This window comes from Trachemys scripta, chromosome 1, assembly GCF_013100865.1.
Source record: "Trachemys scripta elegans isolate TJP31775 chromosome 1, CAS_Tse_1.0, whole genome shotgun sequence".
Classification (NCBI taxonomy): Eukaryota; Metazoa; Chordata; order Testudines; family Emydidae; genus Trachemys; species Trachemys scripta.
The window spans coordinates 240,600,209-240,620,103 of NC_048298.1; the positions used below are offsets into that span (position 1 = coordinate 240,600,209).

The following is a 19,895-nucleotide window of genomic DNA, read 5'->3' on the forward strand; positions in this document are numbered from 1 at the left end:
GCCCATTATAAAATAAAACTATAAAGTAAAAGATTTCTGCAAGCCTCATATGTACACACCACCTAGAAGGTAACAAAAGCATAAGCAGAGATGATGGGGCACAAATCAGTGAGGAAGCTTCAAAGAAGCAGAATTCCATGTATGTAACTTACATAATGGGAAAAGGTACCATCATCTTCACAAGTCTCAGTCTTGGAGACTCAGTAACTCAAGATATGTTTCAAGATAGAAGGTTGACACACTGCAGTAAGCGCATTGCGAAAAGAAAAAAAGACTGATGACCAGTATTAAGACCTGTGAACTTCTAAAATTAAAATAAATAAAAAGGAATAAAATACTTCCAAGCAACAACAAAGGCATAAACTGACGGACTGGCAGAGCCTCAGAGGATATGTCTTTGTGATGCTTTTTCAAAAGTTTGGCTAGTTCAGTTAGAGATCTCTTCGACCCCCACAAAGGAACTGTAGGGCACCTGGTCTTGGAAACAGGTTCTGCAGTACTAAGAATTTAGATCGGGGCTCTTCCCCAGAGGCCAAATCTAAGCAACAGATGTTTGTAAAAATGGGCAGGAATGACCATGTGGCTGACCTTCCATACACCCTGCATGGAGCAGTGGCAGTTAGTAGCAATGGTGTTGGCCCATCACTAGACAGAGGTGGTATAACTTATTAAATGGTGCAGAAAAGAATTCAATAAATATTTCTGTTCTGTATTTGGAAAGAAGCAGGATGATGCACTTGTATCATAAAAGAATGAAGTACTTTCCAGACCATTAGTTACTAAAGAGGATGTTAGACAAGAATTGCAAGGCATAAACATTTTAAAATCAGCAGGCCTGGATAACTTGCACTTGAGTCCTAAAAGAGTTGGCTGAAGAGATCTCTCACCCGCTGATGTTAATTATAATAAATCACAGTATACTGGGGAAATTCTAGAAGACTGGAAGAGTGCTAATGTGCCAATATCCAAAAACGGCAAGCAGGATGATCTAGGTAACTGCAGGTTGGTTAGCCTGACATCAATCCCAGAAAATGTAACAGAAAAGCTGATATGGGATTCAACTGATAAACAATAGGAATATAAATTAATACCAGTCAACATTGTTTTATAGAAAATAGGTCCTGGCAAAGAAACCTGATTCCATTCTTTGGAGAGATTGTAAATTTGGTTGATAACGATAACTCCATTGATATAATAAACTTAGACTTCTTGTAAGGTGTTTCACTTAGTGTATCACGACGCTCATTATAAAACTGGAATTATACAACATTAATGGAGCTCTTGTTAAACTGATTAAAAACTGGCTGACAACTACTTCTTTAGATTTGTCAATGGAGAATCATCATTGAATGGGGTGTTTCCACTAGGACTCCAGCTACAAGCTCAACACTATTCAACATTTTTATCAATAATCTAGAAGTAGATATAAAATCTGCAAATGACAGATTGGCAAAAAGGTAAATAATAATGAGGAAAGGGTAGTCATACGGAGCAATCTGTATCTCTCTGTAACCTAGGCCCATTCAAACAAAATGCATTTTGATACAGCCAAATTCAAGGAATTCAGGCCACACCTACAGAATGGGGAACTGCATCTTGGAAACCTGTCACTCTGAAAAGGCGCCACAGTGGACAAACAACTAAACGTGAGCTCCCAGCACAATACTGTGGCAAAATGGGCTAATGCCATCCTTGGACCTATACCCAGGGGAGAAGTGAATAGAAGTACGGAGATTATTTTACCTCTGTACACAGCACTGGTGAAACAGATACTGGAACACTGTGTCCACTTCTGGTGCCCACATTTTAAAAACAATGTTGAAAAATTGGAGATGGTGCAGAAAAGAGCCACAAAAATTATTTGAGGGATAGGAAATGCCTTACCGTGGGAGACTCAAATAACTCAATCTGTATATCTTATCAAAAAGAAGATGAAGAGGTGATTTGATTACAGTGTGTAAATACCTTCACAGAGAGAAAATAAGAGGTATAAAGGGGTTTTTAAGTGGAGAAAGGCTTAACAAGAACCAATGGCTGGAAGACAAAGCCAGACAAATTCAACTTAAGTCAGGTACAACATTTTTACAGCGAGGGTGATCAACCATTGCAACAAACTACCAAGACTAAATGCCTTTCTGGAAGATTGGCCTTAGCCAAACAAGTGATTTGAGTTCACTACAGGGATAACTGGGTGAAATTTAATAGCCTGTGTCACACAGTAGATCAGATTAGGTGATTGAACAGTCACCTTCTGGCCTTAAAGTCTATGAGTATATAACATGAGAAGATTTGGAGCAAAGTGGTTCAATTGGTCCAGTGGAGCTGGTTCATTTCCTAGCTCTGCCATAGACTTCCTATGCAACCCTAGGCAAGTCACTTCGTCTCTCTTGTGCTTGTATTTCCCATCTATAAAATGGGCATTTCCCTACCTCACAAAGATCTATTGAGGTTAAAACACATTAAAAATTGTAAGGTGCTTAGATATTAAGAGGGCACATTAGATAGGAACCCTCATGCCCAGCTACCATTGCCAAAAAGTTTTGAACTGAAGGAGTTCCTATTCTGTAGCACACTGGGTGCTCAAAACCCAGAGTCAGACTTCTGTGAGGATGCTATGCTTAGGAAAAAAAAATCTTTTTTTCCCCTCATTTAAATCAAAATGGCTGGAGGTTCTCCAAAATTCCAAAAATAATTTAATCGTTTTGCTAACATCAATCATGGATAATTTCACCCTAAAATCAGGAAGTTATATGAAAACAGGAGGTTATAAACAAGCAGTCTTACTTACAGCACTTGCTATTAAGGGCATGATATAATCTGAAAAATCAACATGCATGGAAATATTCAACACAGCAAAACTCAGGTTATTCGTAGTATGCCACCAATGCTTGATTTATAAAATGTTAATCAGAATGATTAGGTTAATTTTAGATATTCATGTTCATAGGTTTTTTTATTTTTATTTATTCCTATTTTAAATGTGAGATATGGGAAAGTTCTAGCTATGACCAAATGCTTAAGTAACACTGGTAAAGATAATGACTAGTGTAAAGATTTAAAGTGACATATGTATAACGAGGTTGTAGACCAAGACACGAATTCAGAGTTATATTCCCGACTATGCTTGTCTAATTCCTGTCTGTAATAGGTCAGGCAAGTCACTTAACTTTCTCCGTGCTTGTTTCCCCATCTACAAATTGGGGATAATGCCTCTTACCCACCTTCTTAAAGTAATCAGAGATCCTCAGATGAAAGGTGCTGTAAGTGCAGGTCTCACATACTGTCTGGCCCCAAACAGAATTATATTTCTTCCAAAACTTTCTCTCAGACAAAATCAGTTTTCACACATAAATCTTACTTGGCCACTTCAGATAGCTATCAAGGACCATTTTGCTTCCTTAAATGGAAGATTCAGATTGAAATAACTTTCTTAAAGCTGAATGAAATCCCTGATAAATACATTTATTTGACCTTGCAACTATTAATACTAATGAGTAACATTTTAACCTTTTCTCTTTTGCAGGTTGGTCCACAAAGGAATCCTGGTGACATGCCCCAGCATGCAAAAGAAGAGCGATATAAATGCTAATGACTAGGGCTGGAGTAATCACGCTAGTGATGTGGGAAAGGTAAGCTGGCTTTTATTTAAAGGGTGTTTATACTGTTATATTCCCTAATCACACTTAAAATTTAGCTAGGTCCTTGAGAAACCAATTGTTTGAAAGTTAAAAAATAAAAAAAAATAAAAGTCAGATTTCATTTTAATTTTCCAGTCATCTCTGTTTCTTTGATGGAGGCAGGAACAGAGGAGCTGCTCTGATGGCAGGTGGTGTAGAATAGTGCCAGGGAGAATATAGGCTGTGCTCAGCAGAGTGTATATTGAACCAGTGCACTGGAACTGCAATCTCTCAATCAGGTCTGGCTTGGGGATGCAGAAAAGGAACAAACATCCCGTCCTCTGATTAAGAGATCAGAAGAATCTATTGGATGCTCGGACACTGCAAAAGCAGCCAAGCAAGACAGGGACTCTAACAAGCAGCTGAATAGCCACTTATCCAGCCATAAAAAGAGAGTAGGGGGAGGATATGGGACCTTTAATTCAAGGCCTGACTGGCACTGGACTGGCTCTTATGCCAGGAGGTGGCTTTTTAACCTCTGTTCAATAGCAAGATACTCCCCTCACCTGATGCTTTCCTACTTTCTCATACACATGTCTCCAGGCAGTAGGAGAAGAACTGGAGAGGGTAGCATGCTGCTGCTACCTACTGGCAGAGGGAGACTTGGGGAAGAAGCTAGCTGGCTACTTGTCAGAGACTGTATCTTTTCAAGCTATGCTTTCAGGAGGGAAGCCAGTAACTGATACAGGACTGGAGAAAAACATAATTAATTAAAAAAAAAAGTTAATACACAGACACTTCAAGGACCTAACTAAATTTTAAACCTGTTAGGAACAAAAACCGGTATAACCACACTTTATTATTGCCCAGTTCTCCAAAGAATAATAAAAAGAAAACCTTAGAGAGCTGTGCCATATTGAATAAAAGCTGACTTACCTTTTCCCCTTATGCTGAGTACTCACGCCTGCCCTGATCAGTGATGGTACTGATATCACCTACCAACAGAATGGTGGGGCACATCTTTGTAGAGCAGGAAGTCAACAAGTGTAGACCAGGCTATAATGTAGAATTGCAAAAGAAGAGAAAAAAAAACGTGTATAAAACTTAATTAAAGGCCTCGCCAATTATGTTCACTGGGCAGTTGGCAGTGCATACCTGAAGCTCAGACTTTTAAAAACATTACAACTCCTCTTACTCTCCAGAAAGAACAGTAGAGAATTATTACTGGTTTCTCAGAGAACTATGTATGTGAATGAACAATTCACAGCTCAGAAGGGCCCATTATGATAATCTAGTCTGACCTCCTGAATAACAGGCCACAGAATTGCACCAAATGGCTTCTGCATCAAGCCCGTATATTCTGTTTGTGCTTTAGCATATATTTTACAAAGATATCCAGTCTTGATTTAAAAAGACATCCAGTGACTGAGAATCCATGAAGTCCCTAGGTAAATTATTCCCATGGTTAATTACCTTTACAGTTAAAAAATACATGTCTTATTTTATTCTGAATTTGTCTATCTTCAGCTTCCTGTCACTGGACCTCATTATGCTTTTTTCTGCTGGATTAAAGGTCCCTACTATCAGAAATCTTCTTTCCATGTAGGTACTTATAGACTGTGATCAAGTCTTCTCCATGTTAAGCTAAATAGATTGAGCTTCTTTAGTCTGTCACTCAGATTCAAATACCAAAGAAAAAGGCTTATAATGACTATATTTGCCTTATAATCATTTGAACAGAAGTATGCAATTAGCCAATGTAATCAATCGATAAAAAAATAATGCTCATCAATCTATAGTTTTCACTGCTACAGACAGCTGTATGCTCAAGGCTTTCCTCTGCACCAACTAAGCACAAAGCAGCCTGAAAGCTTTATCTTCAAAATTCCAACTTTTTTACCTTTTCTGTAGCATATTCAGATTTAGTTTTTAAATTTTTTCACTAGATGTGTAAGAGGTAAGGATGAGGTCTGGAAACTGCAGTATTTAAAAACAATAAGGATTAGTGTGCTAAATGCGTAGGCTGAAGCAGTAGATGCCTGGAAGGAGAAAGGTAAAGAATGTTGGAAAACGGCAATTAAAAAAAAAAAAAAAAAGGAGGCAGCAGGAGTACAAAATCTTTCAGAACATGGAATTGTGCCCAGGGCACACTTTCCCAATCCTATTATATGGATTTTCCCCAAACTAGAATCATCAGGTGTGTTGTCTCATCTGATAAAAAATTACATCAAACAAGAGACCACAATTACAGATGAAGCAGCAGAAGTAAAGACTAAAGATCTTGGAGGGACATGGTATAGAGATTGGTCCTTAGCTGCAGCACAGAAGCAGCAACCGGTACCTCCTCTTTCAGTGCAATTTTGAGAAGCAGTTCTGTGGCATCACGATGCCTCTTAACATTGCCAGAAGTCCCCAGACTCAGGTGGCTGAGTCCAAAGAACCTCTGTCAACAGGAGTCTGAGATGCACTTTGGAAACTGAATACTTGTATTGGTTATAACCTCTTCCCACGCATGACAAACAAACACGGACGTTTGTAATAGACATCATACCCCTGTATTAAGCCCAGGACCTGAAGACTGCTTTCTTAGCAACATCAACAATGCTGCCTGAGATGTCAAGGGACCCAAGACAGGGAAAATATTGAATATATGGTCTGATGAGACCAATATAACAAGGGAAGCAACCTAACACAGCAGGGCCTCAGACAACACATGTAATGGCCTGGCAATTGAAAAAAGTTGTTTTTTAAAATGAAAAAGAAAGTGAATGGCTATTCAACTATGAAAAAATAGTACTCAATAGAGCCGGGGGGAGGGGTGGGGAAGAGAGAAGAGAAACAATTAGGAAACCTCAAAGTCACCATGTCTGCTCTGAGCTCATTGCACACCTGGTGGTCAAAAGGCACTGGAGAACAGTTGGGGCACGCCCTGTTTTATGGCCTCTGAATCCTGTGTGAGGAGAGAGGGTGGGGGCTGAGTGGCCCAATCTTCTAGAAAATTCTGAGGATGCACTTATCCAAGGGGTGGGGAGCTGCATGGGCAATTTTCAAAAGGAGAACAGAGAACTATTTCCCCACTTTCCACCATCCAGGAAAACACCTGTATGCAATAAGGAAGATGTGAAGAAAAACAAATATTGCAAAAATCCTACATTGTACTAAAACACTGTTGGCAACTAACAGCACACCACGGGACAGTCATACACTGGAAGTCAGGATATTTTGACTTCTGACAGTGTATATATAAAATAATTGTTAAAGTGGCATATACACATGTCGGAGATTGGTAGTTCATATCAGCTCCTGGCAGACCTCAGCTATCTCGTTTGTTATGTAAAACATGGTCACACAGTCTCACGGGCATTACGGCATTGTTTGATTTAATTTTCTATTGATTACTGGAAAATCTTGGCATCAGGCAAACAACTCCTTTTTTTAACCTGCTAACTAGTAATTTAACAACTTTTTAAAATAGAAGTTTTAAAAGGGGCAATTGTTATCTACAAAGAATTTAGCAAAAATATTGCTAAGTCTAAAGTATGTGGCATATACAGTAAGTCTAACAGACATAAGTGATGTATATCACTGCCTGTAGCGTTGTTGATAAAGAGCTCACAGATCTATATAAGAGGATGGATAATATCAGGTGACCAGGCAGTTGATGGAGCCATTCAACACATCTTCATTCCTCAGTCACATCAATATGTAGTGAAACAACTAAGTTTCCCTTGAGTAAATACATCTGGAACTAGTTTGTTAATACATTGAACTTATAATTGCACTCTTTTCATCTGAGGATTTTAAAGAACTTCACAAAAAAATTAAGCTTCTCAACACCCATGTGATGTAGATAGGTATTATGCCTATTTTAAAGAGGGGAACAGGGAAGTTAAAGGACTTGCACATCAAAGCCACTGAAAATCACACCCACTTTTTTAAGCATTAAGCTTCAAAAGACATCTGAAATGCTGTGCAAAAATGTATAAGTCAATCCTTGAATCAAATAAATCAGCTACAGATGGACCACAATTTAAAAACAAACAAAAAAAACCCACTAAAAACCAAAATAATCATACAGCTGAAGACTTCATTTACCTTTTTCTCCATCTGAAATAAGATCTCTGTCTCCTTTCTGAACAATTGTCAAATTCCCCATGGCTTGACTGAGCCGTAACACACATCCATGGTGATCATTGCTATCCACAGGATCTCTAAGCTATAATACAAGAATTCCATACAGAATTACTCATTTGAACATTAATGCAAAACCAAACAATTTAAGTCTATGAAAAAAGATTTATTATTCAGTCTTTCTATACTTTTTATATTCTTTCCATTCATCCAAAAAAGAAAATGGTTTCAAAAGCATCTCTCTTTTGCTTGCCTTAAAGATGTGCCAAGCAATGATCCAGTGTGGTCATGACAACTATCACATGCAGATTTACTTATCCCCAGGATGCTTTTTACATAGATAAGGAACAATATGAAAGTGTTTGATTCATTTTTCAAAAAATATATGTTGATATTGTAACAAACACATACTTATGTATCACCAAAAAATTAATCAGCAGCTCACCATAGCTTCATAAAGTCTGCTAAACTCCATATAGTTTGGAGTAAGAATCGCTCGCTGGTAACCTTGAATAAGAGAGGGCTGTTGGGAAATGAGCCACAATCCATCCTGCACAAGACAATTAAAAAAAATTATTTCATAGCTTTTTAAATGTCAGACAAATAAATGGTATGAAAAAAATATACTTACAGCATCAATGACAATCGGAATTCCTTTGACCTTGGCTTTTTCTATAATACCCTGCAAGAAATGCAAATGATTGTAAGACGCTTGTTATGTTAACTCCCAAAAGATCTAAAGGAAATTCAGCAGTTTATTTCAGTCTAAAAAATGCTGCCTAAGGAGTCTGGTCATATAGATCACCATTTCAAAGAAAGAATTAAAAACATGGTTAGAGTATGATAGAAGACACTTCCATATCAAATTTGTGCATTTTACAGACATATCTTTTAATTGCTAGCAATGCAAAATTAGTAGGAGGTCTTAAAGATAAGCTGTGCTGTTTCTGATTCACATTTAACGAGCAGCAATGGAATCCTGCAAGTGAAGCTAGGATATTATTTATGTTGATGTGTGAATGAGAAAATAATCCAACTCACACTCTCATAGCTGTATCAGCTCCACAATGCTAATAAGTAAAATGCAGGAAAGAAAAGGAAGATGATGACAACTAAATACATTCAGGAAATGTATCTACTGAGCAAGACTGTGCTAAGTTTAGTCACTTTTCTGACTATAACCACATTGTAATACGACGGTGTTAATAACATATGTTGTGTGACAAGAAAGACATGAGATGTGCAGTTTCACTTATAAAATGGAGATTTTACGCTAGCAGAATGAATTTAAAAACAAACAGGAATGGTGGACTTTTATTTGCAAAGTTTCTTGCAACAAGTACATACCAGTCCAGAAATAAACTGTCTCTCTGTCCCCTCATAACTGAAAGGCAGCAGTGATTAATAAAAACGTTTACAATGTTGTTTGTCATTGGCCTGTGTACTGACGCTTGAGGGTTTAGATCTTTTCCCCTCTATATAACATAACAGTGGATGTTATCCATCTAAATGTCTAATCATTTTTTTAACCCTAAGCTTGAGTTTAGGTGATATCACATGGCCATGAGCTCCACAGACTAACTATATACAGTAAAATCTGTGTTATCGGGCACTTTATCAACCGGAAAGCTCTATTAATCGGCATTTCTAATATCTCCCAATACAAATCTTCAATCTAGTAACCGGGACTAGTCTATTGCCCTGGAAGTTATGCACTTGCACATTCTGCACTCAACTTTTATGCAAAAGAGGCAGAAGTCAAGCAAGCAAGCTGGTATCAGGGATTTATTCAAAAAAGCAGCTTCCAAGGTGTGTCATAGGGTCATTTACAGATTCAGCCCAATCTCCTACACCTTCTACATCAACAGTGATAACTGATGTTGGTAATGATGACCCTGAGGCATTGGAAGATCCTGAAGTGCCTTCTGAATCATCAACTATTAAATTATGTTCAGTATAGTTTTAGTGTTAAGTGTATTTTTAGTGATCTGGGTGTACGCTATGCGCTGCCCATAGTGATATGTAGTGTTATAAGAACCTACTGTATAGAAAATTTCACCTGTATACACCCAAGTGCTTTAAGAAACCAACCACACTGCAGTGCAGTACTACTACTGGATTGGTGAGTAACTGTATACTACTTTATACTTCATTCACTTACTGCATTCTAATTCTTTGAAAATTGGTATTCCATTGGTAAGCATAACTCTTAGTTAACTGGAATTTTTGACTAACTGGCAACTACCATTCCCCTAACATGCCAGATGGCAAAGCTTTACTGTATTGTGTAAAAAAATATTTCTTTTTATCAGTTTTAAATTCACCAAAGGTACTCTGTTCTTGCGTTATGACGGAGAGCAAATAAGTGTCTCCAATCTGTTTTGTCTATCATCATCACTCCCATAACCGCTTTGCTTATCAATGATGGTGCCCCAACGACCAATCAACCAATTGTCTCCCCCCTGACCAATGTGTGTCAGTACTTGAATCTCCGTGAAGTCCATTCCTGTCCACTCTTTTATGTTGTCAATCCATCTCTTCTTCTGTCTACCTCTTCTTCTCTCTCCCTGTACTGTCCCTTGGAGGATGAACTTGGATAGGCCAGATCTTGTTACATGGCCGTAACACTTCCGCTTCTTCATGGTCATCAGGAGGTCTTCATATGACCAGAGCATTGGGTGATGATGTTGTGGACCTCTTCATTAGTGACGTGGTCGAAGTCGGAGATGCCCGGGGTTTTACGAAAGTATCTCATCTCTACCACCTGTATTTTCCATTCAAGTTCTGCTGTAAGGGTCCATGTCTCTCTCACACACATAAAAATGGACATGACTGCTGCGTGCAGCAGTTTGGATTCCAGAGAGATCTTCTTGTTCCTCCAAATTGGCTTTAGCTTTGCCACTGTTGTTGCTGTTTGTGCAGTTCTTGCCAGAATTTCTGCCTTTGATCCTTGCCCCTAAATACTTGAACTGTTTCACTGTCTCCAGCTCTTGTCCACTGACAGTGATATATGAGCTGATCCCGTCATCAGCCTGGTTTTCTCTGCACTGATTTCTATACCGTATTTTATGGAGGTTTCATCCAATCATTTCACAAGGTTGGCAAGTTCATCTTCACTACCTGCCAGGCCATCAATGTCATCAACAAACCAAAGATTTGAGATTGTTCATCCCCCCAGTGCTGATTGTGCATGTGTAATCTTCCAGGGCATGAGTCATTATGCGCTCCAAGTACATGTTGAACAGCGTGGCAGCCTTGGTATGAAACCACTCTCCTATTGTGCCATTGACGAGAACTGCACTGCTGGCCTTGGCATACAGTTGTTTAATGGTAAGAATAAGCTTATGACCAACATTGTACTTCTTCATGCTTGCCCAGAGAGCTTCATGCCATACTCTGTTAAACGCCTTCTTGAAGTGAACAAAGATGTGGTAGATGTCCTGGTGGTGTTGTAAGTGCTTCTCACATAGAACACAGAGACTGAAAATCTGTTCCGTGGTACTTCTTCCAGCATGAAAACCAGCCTGTTCTTCAGCGATGATGTTCTCTGCTTGTGGCTTCAATCTGTTCAATACGACTTTCAACATCACTTTGCTGGGATGGCTAATTAAGCTTATAGTTCGATTGCCTTTCTTTGGCAGATGGAGGTTAGTGACTGTGTCCACGTGGAGGGCCACTCGCTGGTCTACCAGATCTTGTTGCAGATCTTGGTGAGTACATCTATTACTATTTCTCCTCCGAATTTCATCAGTTCAGCTGGGATGTTGTCAATACCTGTAGCCTTTCCGTTCTTGGGTGATTTCACAGCTGTCTCCACTTCTTCCCGTAGTATTGGAAAGTCATCCTCTGCTGTTGAATCTGGACTGTCTAGAACACTAGGATCTCCATTTGTATGGCGATTGTATAGATCAAAGCAGTAATGTGTCCACCTATTGATGACGGCGCCATATTTGGGGTTGGGAAGGAATTTTCCTCCAGGGCAGATTGGCAGAGGCCCTGGGGGGGTTTCGCCTTCCTCTGCAGCATGGGGCACCGGTCCCTTGCTTGAGGATTCTCTGCACCTTGAAGTCTTTAAACCACAAGTTGAGGACTTCAATAGCTCAGGGGTTTGTTACAGGAGTGGGTGGGTGAGATTCTGTGGCCTACATTGTGCAGGAGGTCAGACTAGAAGATCATAATGGTCCCTTCTGACCTTAAAGACTAGGAGTCTATGTCCTTTTCTTCTGTAAGACTGTTCCCTTCTTTGTCTTGAATTGCATTAGCATTGGTCCATCTTTCCTTCGTCAGATCTTTTACAATCTGGAAGACTCATTTGCTATTTTTATTATTGATATGCTCTTCATTTTTAGAGCATTGTTTTTCTATCCATATCTCCTTGGCCACCTTCATTGCCTTCTTGATCTTTCTGCCAATCGCTCTGTATTTATCAGCTCCCTCAGTGCTGTTCTTGTCTCTCGAGTTCTCTTTTAATGTCACACATTTGTAGTATTTCATTTGTGACCCAAGGTTTTATCTTCTTATGGTGTTTCCCCAAGAATGTCCATTGCTGCCTCATTCATTACAGTGCTGAAATTGTTGGTCATTGTTTCTACGTCTTCTTCTAGAGCAAACAATGGAGCAAATTTTCCACCGATCATTGCTTGGAATGACCCTGCAATGCTTCAGTCTAAGTCTTTTGAAGTCAAACTTGATTCTGATAAACTTTGGCCTAACAATTTTCCTTAGCTGCAGCCAAAAGTTTAGCATCACAAGGTCGTGATCACTTCCAACATCAGCACCTTGTTTTAGTTCTGTTGATCCAAGAACGAAATCGGTTTTGCACATAATGTAGTTGATCTGACTGTGATGTAAACCATCAAGTGCATGCCACATTGATTGCCTGAATGCTTTATGTACTCAATAATGTGTTTACAAGAACCAGATTGTTATAGCTGGGAAACCCCAAAAGTCTCAGTCCTCTTTCATTGGTTACCGCATTACAGAATGGCAAGATTATTGTGGCCCTATCTGCTGCGCATCAGTACCCACTTTAGCATTCCAATCTCCCTGTACAATCAAGGTATCTTTCTTGTGTACCTTATCAATTATATCTTGGAGCAGATCATAAAAATCTTCAATTTGCTCATCCATTTTAGTCTGTTGTAGGGGCGTAGCCTTGTACCACTCTGATATTGAATGGTACTGCCTTTAGACAGATGGAAATAAGCCTACTGGATATTGGGTAGCATCTTAATACTGAATTCTTGATATCCTTATGCACAAGAAATTCTACGCCACTGACATGTTTGTCCTCTCCACTGTAAGAGAGTACATGGCCTTCTTTCGTTGGTGCCTCTCCAAAGTTCTTCCATCTGACCTCAGAGATTCCTAGGAGGTGCCAAGTGTATTGTTCCATTTCATACGTGAGTTTTCAACCTCCCTATTTGTCTCAATGTCCTTACATTCCATGTGGCTATGGTAATGTTATCTCTTCCACGGCTCCTCTTTATTGGGGTTACACCAGTAGTATACTTGTCGCTTCCACCCTGGTGGGAGACCATTGGCGTGGTCATTATTAACCCAGGCTGCAACCAATCCAGTATGGACATGGCTGACTTTCTCATCATTTGGTGCATCTTAAGCAAATTTCTAACCTGGTGGAGCCTATCCCTCTCCAGGCAGCCCCCTTTTAGTTGCCTCTTATGACATGCAGGAGGAGCAGTGGGGCTTATTCTGTCCCCGAACCCACAGGGGTATATTTATCTATACTATTTGTTATTTCATATAGATCTATTATATGTGCTTACAAGCTCATTTCTTCACCACATTAAACAGTTCTAACTTTTCCATTCTTCTAACCATTTTCTCTGATGGTCTTTGGACCCCATCTACTTCTGCTATTGCTGAGGTGACTAGAACTGAACACAGTGCCCATTCTTTGCATAGCCTAACACTTGGTTTTTTTGTTTGACTGCTGCTGCATATCAAACAGATGTTTTGAGGGAGCAGTCCACAGTAACACCCAATGGTTTTTCTTGAATGCTTACAGTCAATTTAGAACCCAATTACGCCTATAAGAAGTTCAAATTAGTCCTTCCAACATGTTTAACCTTTAAATTTGATAAGGATTAATTTCAATACGCTCTCACACTGTTCATTTACCTTTTTTTAGGACCCAACAAAGTTCTTCAATCTAAATAATTTTGTACCATTTACAAATTTTTACCGCCACACTATTCACCAACTCTTGTAGATCATAAGTGGCTATATTTAACAGTGGCTCTAGTATGGAGCCTTGGGACACCCCTCCCCCCAATTTTCTAAAATATATGCTCAAGTTCAAGCAGGAATTAATTCAGAAAAGTTCTATTGTCTGTCTTCCAGAACAGACTGTCACGGTGATCTCTTCTGGCTCTATAATCTATGAATTAATCTTTTGGATATTGAAAACGGACTACGTATTCCTACTTTTTGCTTTCTTTCAAAGGCCTTATGAAAGTACAAATTAAACATACCAACATGCTTTCCATTATCTATTATTTTGCTGAGACACACAACATTCTAGTAGATTTGCACAGCATGATTTTCCTTTACAGAAGTCATGCTGGTTTTGTCCTTCTATCATGTGCATTTATAATTATATTTGGTTGCTTTAATCAGTTCACTTGGAAATAAAATAAATGTTTTGTTTAATTCCCAGGACCAACCCTAACATTTTTAGAATATAGCAACATCATTTACTGCAATCTGGTATTGTAGCCAGTTTTACATAGATTGTGTATTTTTGCTAGTATCTCAGCAACTTCATTCTTAAGCTTCTTCAGTTTCCCTGGGATGATCACCATTCAAACATGGTGACTTGCTACTGCTAACCTAATCATCATTTGTTCCAGAATCTCATCTTTTGACACCTCAATATTTTGACAGTACCTCATTCCTATTACCTGAAAAATTAGATATAGGGTAGACACCTCCCCAAAATATTCTGCAGAGAAGACTGATGCAAAAGGTACCCAACAGAAGAGAAAGATACTCACCTTGCAGTAGCTGAAGTTCTTCGAGATGTGTGTCCCTGTGGTGCTCCACTCCAGGTGATGGTGCATCCCGGCGTCGTTGATTGGAGATCTTCGGTAGCAGTGCCTGGTCAGGATGCACGCGCTCAGCTGCTGTCTCGCGGTCTCGTTAGAGTTTGCCTGAGCACATGCGTCCTGCACCCCCCTCAGTTCCTTCTCTACTGTGGAGAAGTCAGAGTAATACTCCAAAGTAGAGAGGAGGAGGGCGGGGAGTGGACCACGCACAGGGGGACACATTTCGATGAACCTCAGCTACTGCAAGGTGAGTAACTTTCTTTTCTTCCTCGAGTGCTGTCCCTGGGGGTGCTCCACTCCAGGTGAATGTGGAGCAGTACCCACTATGGCTGATCGGACTTTGGAGTTGCGGTAGTGAGTACTGTAGACAGTACTGTAGACAGTACTGTATGGCCTACTATGGCATCTGCCGTGGTATCCTGCGTGACAGCATAGTGTTTGGTAAATGTGTGTTCAGATGACCACGTGGCCGCCTTACAGATATCAGGAATGGGTACATTATGGAGGAAGGCAACGGATGTTGACATAGCTCGGGCAGAATGAGTTCTGATGCCTTCGGGCAGTTGGGCATTCTGAATGTGGTAACAGGATGTGATGCAGTCAGAGATCCACTTGGAAAGGTGTTGCTTAGAGATAGCCACACCCTTCGATCTCTCAGTAGTGGAGACAAATAGTTGCGAGGACTTACAAAATGATTTAGTTCTGTCTAAATAGAAGGCAATTGCTCATCTGACATCAAGGGTATGCAGAGTCGCCTCGTGTGGAGTCTCATGAGGTTTGGGATAGAATGTAGGTAAGTATATTGGTTGGTGAAGGTGGACACTACCTTAGGGAGAAATTTAGGGTGTGGTCGCAGGGTAATTTTGTCTTTAGAAAAGGTTGTGTAGGGAGGGTAGGCCATCAGGGCGCTTATTTCCCCTACTCTCCTTGCTAATGTTATAGCAACCAAGAAAGCTACCTTCATGGACATGTGAAGAAGAGATGAGGTAGCTAAGCGCTCGAATGGAGGTTTCATAAGATCGCAAAGAACAAGGTTGAGATTTCAGGCAGCTGCTGATGGATAAATCTCAGAGTAGAGATTTTGTAGGTCCGTGAAAGAGCGTTTTATTGTGGGGTGGGCAAAGAGCGAATAGCCATCTAGCGAATCATGGAAGGTGGTGAGAGCTGCAAGGTGTACTCTGATGGAGCTGAGCAAGAGTCCATCCTGTTTTAGTTTCAAAAGGTAGTCTAGGATGTTCAGGGGAGTCACAGTATGGGGTATTAAGTGTTTATTTGAGCACCACAAGGAGAAGCGCTTCCACTTCTGCAGGTAAGTTTTACGAATGGAGTCTTTTCTCCTATGCAGGAGGACATATCAGACTTGCTCAGAACGTGCTAGTTCATGGGTCTGGAGCCATGAAGGAACCACGCTGTCAGGTGGAGTTTCTGGAGCGGAGGGTGAAGAAGCCGTCCGTTGTCCTGAGAAAGCAGATCTGGTCTGTTGGGGAGAGTCTGTGGATTACGGGCGGACATGTGAAGCAGATAAGGATACCATGTCTGTCTTGGACAAACTGGGGCAATAAGTATGACCAGGGCCTTGTCGTCTCTGATCTTGCGCAGGACTCTGTATCAGAGGGATCAGTGGAAAGGCATACATGAGAGAGTAGTTCCATGGGATGAGGAACGTGTCTTCTAGGGATGCAGTCCCAAATCCCGCTCTGGAGCAAAATAGGTAGCATTTGCAATTCTGGGTTGTGGCAAAGAGGTCTATTGACAGGGTGCCCCAGTCGGAGAAGAGCTATTGTAGTATCATGGGGTGCAATTCCCATTCATGTTCTATGGAGAAGTGTCTGCTGAGTACGTCGGCTGTAGTGTTGTGATAGCCTGGTAGGTATGAAGCAATAATTTGTATGTGGTGTTGTATGCACCAATTCCACACCTGGATGGTCTCCATACATAGGGAGTGCGATCATGCTCCTTCGTCTGTTGATGTAAAACATACATGCTATAGTGTCCGTTGGGACCTGGACAGATTTGTTCTTTATGAGGGGAAGAAAGTGAAGGCAGGCTTGTCTCACTGCTCTGAGCTCTGGAAGATTTATGTGTAGACGCGTCTCTGGCGCGGACCAGTGGCCTTGTGCCATGCGTCCCCCCTAGATGCACTCCCCAACCGATCAGGGAAGCGTCCATGGTGAGCATGAGTGATTGTTGGAAGGGAACGCCCATGCAAAGGTTCTCTGGTCTTGTCCACCATTGTAGGGAAGCTGGTACGTTCGCTGGAGGAGTTAACAGCATGCAGAGGCTGTGCCTGCTGGGTTTGTAGTTGAGAGTTGAGCCAGCCCTGAAGACATCTCATGTGCAGCCTGGCATACCTGACCATGAAGGTGGCAGCTGCCACGTGGCCAAGGAGCTGTAGGCAAATTTTTGCCTGTATCCTGGGACGAACAGAGAGCGTGCATATGAAATGTATGATAGCGAGGAATCTGTTGTGTGGGAGTGAGGCTCTGGTTCGACTTGAGTCCAGATGAGCTCCAATGAATTCGATCTGCTGTGCAGGTGTCAGAGTGGATTTTTGGACATTTATTTGCAGGCCTAAACTGTGGAAAAGCGAGATGGCGAAATGGGCAGCTTGTAGCGTCTTGTCGTATGAGTTGCCTTTGATGAGGCAATCGCCTAGGTAGGGGAAAAGTATGAGTATGATCCCGTGTCTGCGGAGGTGGGCCACGACTATGGCTAGGGTCTTGGAGAATACTCTCGGAGCTGTGGAGAGTCCGAAAGGGAGTACCCTGTATTGGAAATGGTCGTGTCCGATTGTGAATCATAGGAAGAGTCTGTGGGCTGGATGAAGGATATATGAAAATAAGCATCTTGTAGGTCGAGGGCTGTGAACCAGTCCCTTTGTTCCAGCACAGGTATTATTGTGCCCAGTGTGACCATCTTGAATTTCTGTTCCCTTACAAATTTGTTCAGTCAGCGTAGGTCTAGTACAGGCCTCCATCCCCCAGTCTTTTTCTGGGTCAGAAAGTAGTGGGAGTAGAACCCTTTTCCTCTATGTTGTGTCGGCACAGGTTCCACTGCATCTAGCTGTAGAAGATGAGCCACTTCTTCGCAAAGTAGGTGCTCATGAGAGGAGTCCCTGAAGAGGGACGGGAAAGGGGGGAGGGTAGGATATAAAAGGGATAGAGTAACCGGACTGAACTATTTCCAGGACCCAAAGGTCCTGTGTAATCTGCTGCCAGACCCAGTGGAAAACCTAGAGGCGGTGGCCAAATGGGCAAGTAGACCGTGGAGTCAAGGGGTGGTTGTGCAGACACTCGACCAACACTTCAAAATTGTTGTGTATTTCCCAATGGGTGGGAGGTAGCTGTTTGCGCTTGATTCTGTCTGCGCCTAGGAGGTCTAGGGCAATTCCTGTGCATATTGTATGGTCTGGGCTGAGGCCTGTGATACTGTTGTGTGCGTGACCTCTGATAAGGTTGATACCTTTGTCTCCTGGGGAGGGTGGGTAGATGCCCAGGGTCACTCTAGAGTCTTCCATGGTGTGAAGGACTTTGTCGGTTTTCTTGGAAAAGAGTTTATCTTTATCAAAGGGGAGGTCCTCCACCTGGGTCTGCAGGTCTTTGGGAATACCGGATGCAGAAAGCCAGGAAGATCTGTGCATAACCACTGCAGTTGCAGTAGTGCGGCTGCTGTGTCCGCCATGTCTAGAGATGCCTGTATGGCCATTCTGGAGACCAACTGGCCCTCGACGAGGTCTGACGTAAAGTCTGCTCTCCTGTCCTCTGGGATATGGGAGGTAAAATCAAAGAGTTTATTGTAGTCATCGAAGTCGTAGCTTGCAAGCAGGACGGAATAGTTTGCAATTCTGAATTGCAGAGTGGAGGAGGTATAAACCTTGCGGCCCAAGATGTCAAGGCGTTTGAGGTCCTTGTCTTGTGGGGTGGGCCGGTAGTGCGGCTATTTCATCCTGTGTGTCGCTGCATCCACTACAAGAGAATTTGGCTGTGGATGACAGAATAAGAAGTCTACGTCCTTAGCAGGAACATAATATTTACATTCAGCCTTTTTGCAAGTTGGTAAGATAGAGGCTGGGGTCTGCTAGAGAGTGTCAGCTGGTTCTAGGAGTGCGTCATTTATGGGAAGCGCGATCTTTGAGGGCGCAGAGGGTTGGAGGATTTTGAGGAGTCTGTGTTGTGTCTCCTGGACCTCTTCTGAAGGGATGTCTTGGCTGAGTGCCACCCTCTTGAAAAGTTCCTGGAATTGTTTAGAGTCGTCCACATTCTGTGGAGGGTTCCGTCTGGAGCTGATGGAGAGTCAGGAGTCAATGAATCAGGGTATGGTCCATAGCCCATCTCTTCAGAGGGGGGGTTCAGGTGCTCTAGAAGTAGAGGGAGCTGGAGATAGAGGCACAGAAGGAGCGTGTGGTCTGGTGGAAGAAGCTTGAGGGCGAGTGGCAGTAGGATCTGGCCAAGAGTATCACTGAGGACAAGGCATCGTATAAGAAAAGTTAGGTGCTGCCCATGGGGTGGGAGGGGGGCGAAGTAGGGAAACTGAGTCTGGTGGTTGTGAGCCATGACCTGAGGTGCAAAAGGTTCCGGTGCAGGAGGAGAGAACTCCGGCTGCTGCTGCGTATCAGGCTCGCTATCAGTAAAGGTAGCCAGTTCAGGTGGGGAGAGCGGCTGGTCAAAGGGTGAGCGCACTGTCAGCACCTGGTCTATTTTCGGTGCTGAGGGGAACGGTCCCGAGAAGACCTTCCCGGTACAGGAGGTCGGGTCCCTGCCTCTGCGCTCCCCGGGAGCCATGGCTGAGGTGCTGGGATGGTTGGAGGCACCTGCCTTCGGCGCTGTCAGCTCTGAGGGTCAGGATCTCGTAGAAGAACTTTTACCCTTGTGAAAGTCTCTGCACGGAGACAGTCGGGGATCCTGCCTCTTTGCCTGAGAGGGTGAAGCCACGCTCCCAATTGGTCTGGACCTGGCCAGGGAGCGTGAGGGAGAGGGTTTGCCATTGCCCTTCTCCAGAGGCGGCTGCAGGGATTTCTGCATGAGAAGCATTTTCAGCCGCAGGTCCCTGTAATGACGAGCCTTGGTTTTGAGGCTTGTGC

At 42.1% G+C, this 19,895-nt stretch overlaps 1 protein-coding gene across 7 annotated transcripts in view; it reads right to left on the minus strand.

The window, feature by feature from the left end:
- The window catches only part of NAXD (NAD(P)HX dehydratase), an 87,632-nt gene that overhangs the window by 21,449 nt on the left and 46,288 nt on the right, over positions 1-19,895 (minus strand). For 4 of the 7 annotated variants that reach the window (XM_034758167.1, XM_034758166.1, XM_034758162.1 and 1 more), the window contains exons 7-10: positions 8,380-8,430; positions 8,194-8,298; positions 7,713-7,833; positions 4,617-4,673 (exon numbers count right to left, since the gene is read on the minus strand). In XM_034758167.1, the coding sequence (XP_034614058.1) occupies positions 4,617-4,673; positions 7,713-7,833; positions 8,194-8,298; positions 8,380-8,430 (334 nt within the window). Of the gene's footprint in view, positions 1-4,553; positions 4,674-7,712; positions 7,834-8,193; positions 8,299-8,379; positions 8,431-19,895 lie in introns of all 7 variants that reach the window. The other 3 variants (XM_034758164.1, XM_034758165.1, XR_004644042.1) reach the window with 2 other exon arrangements.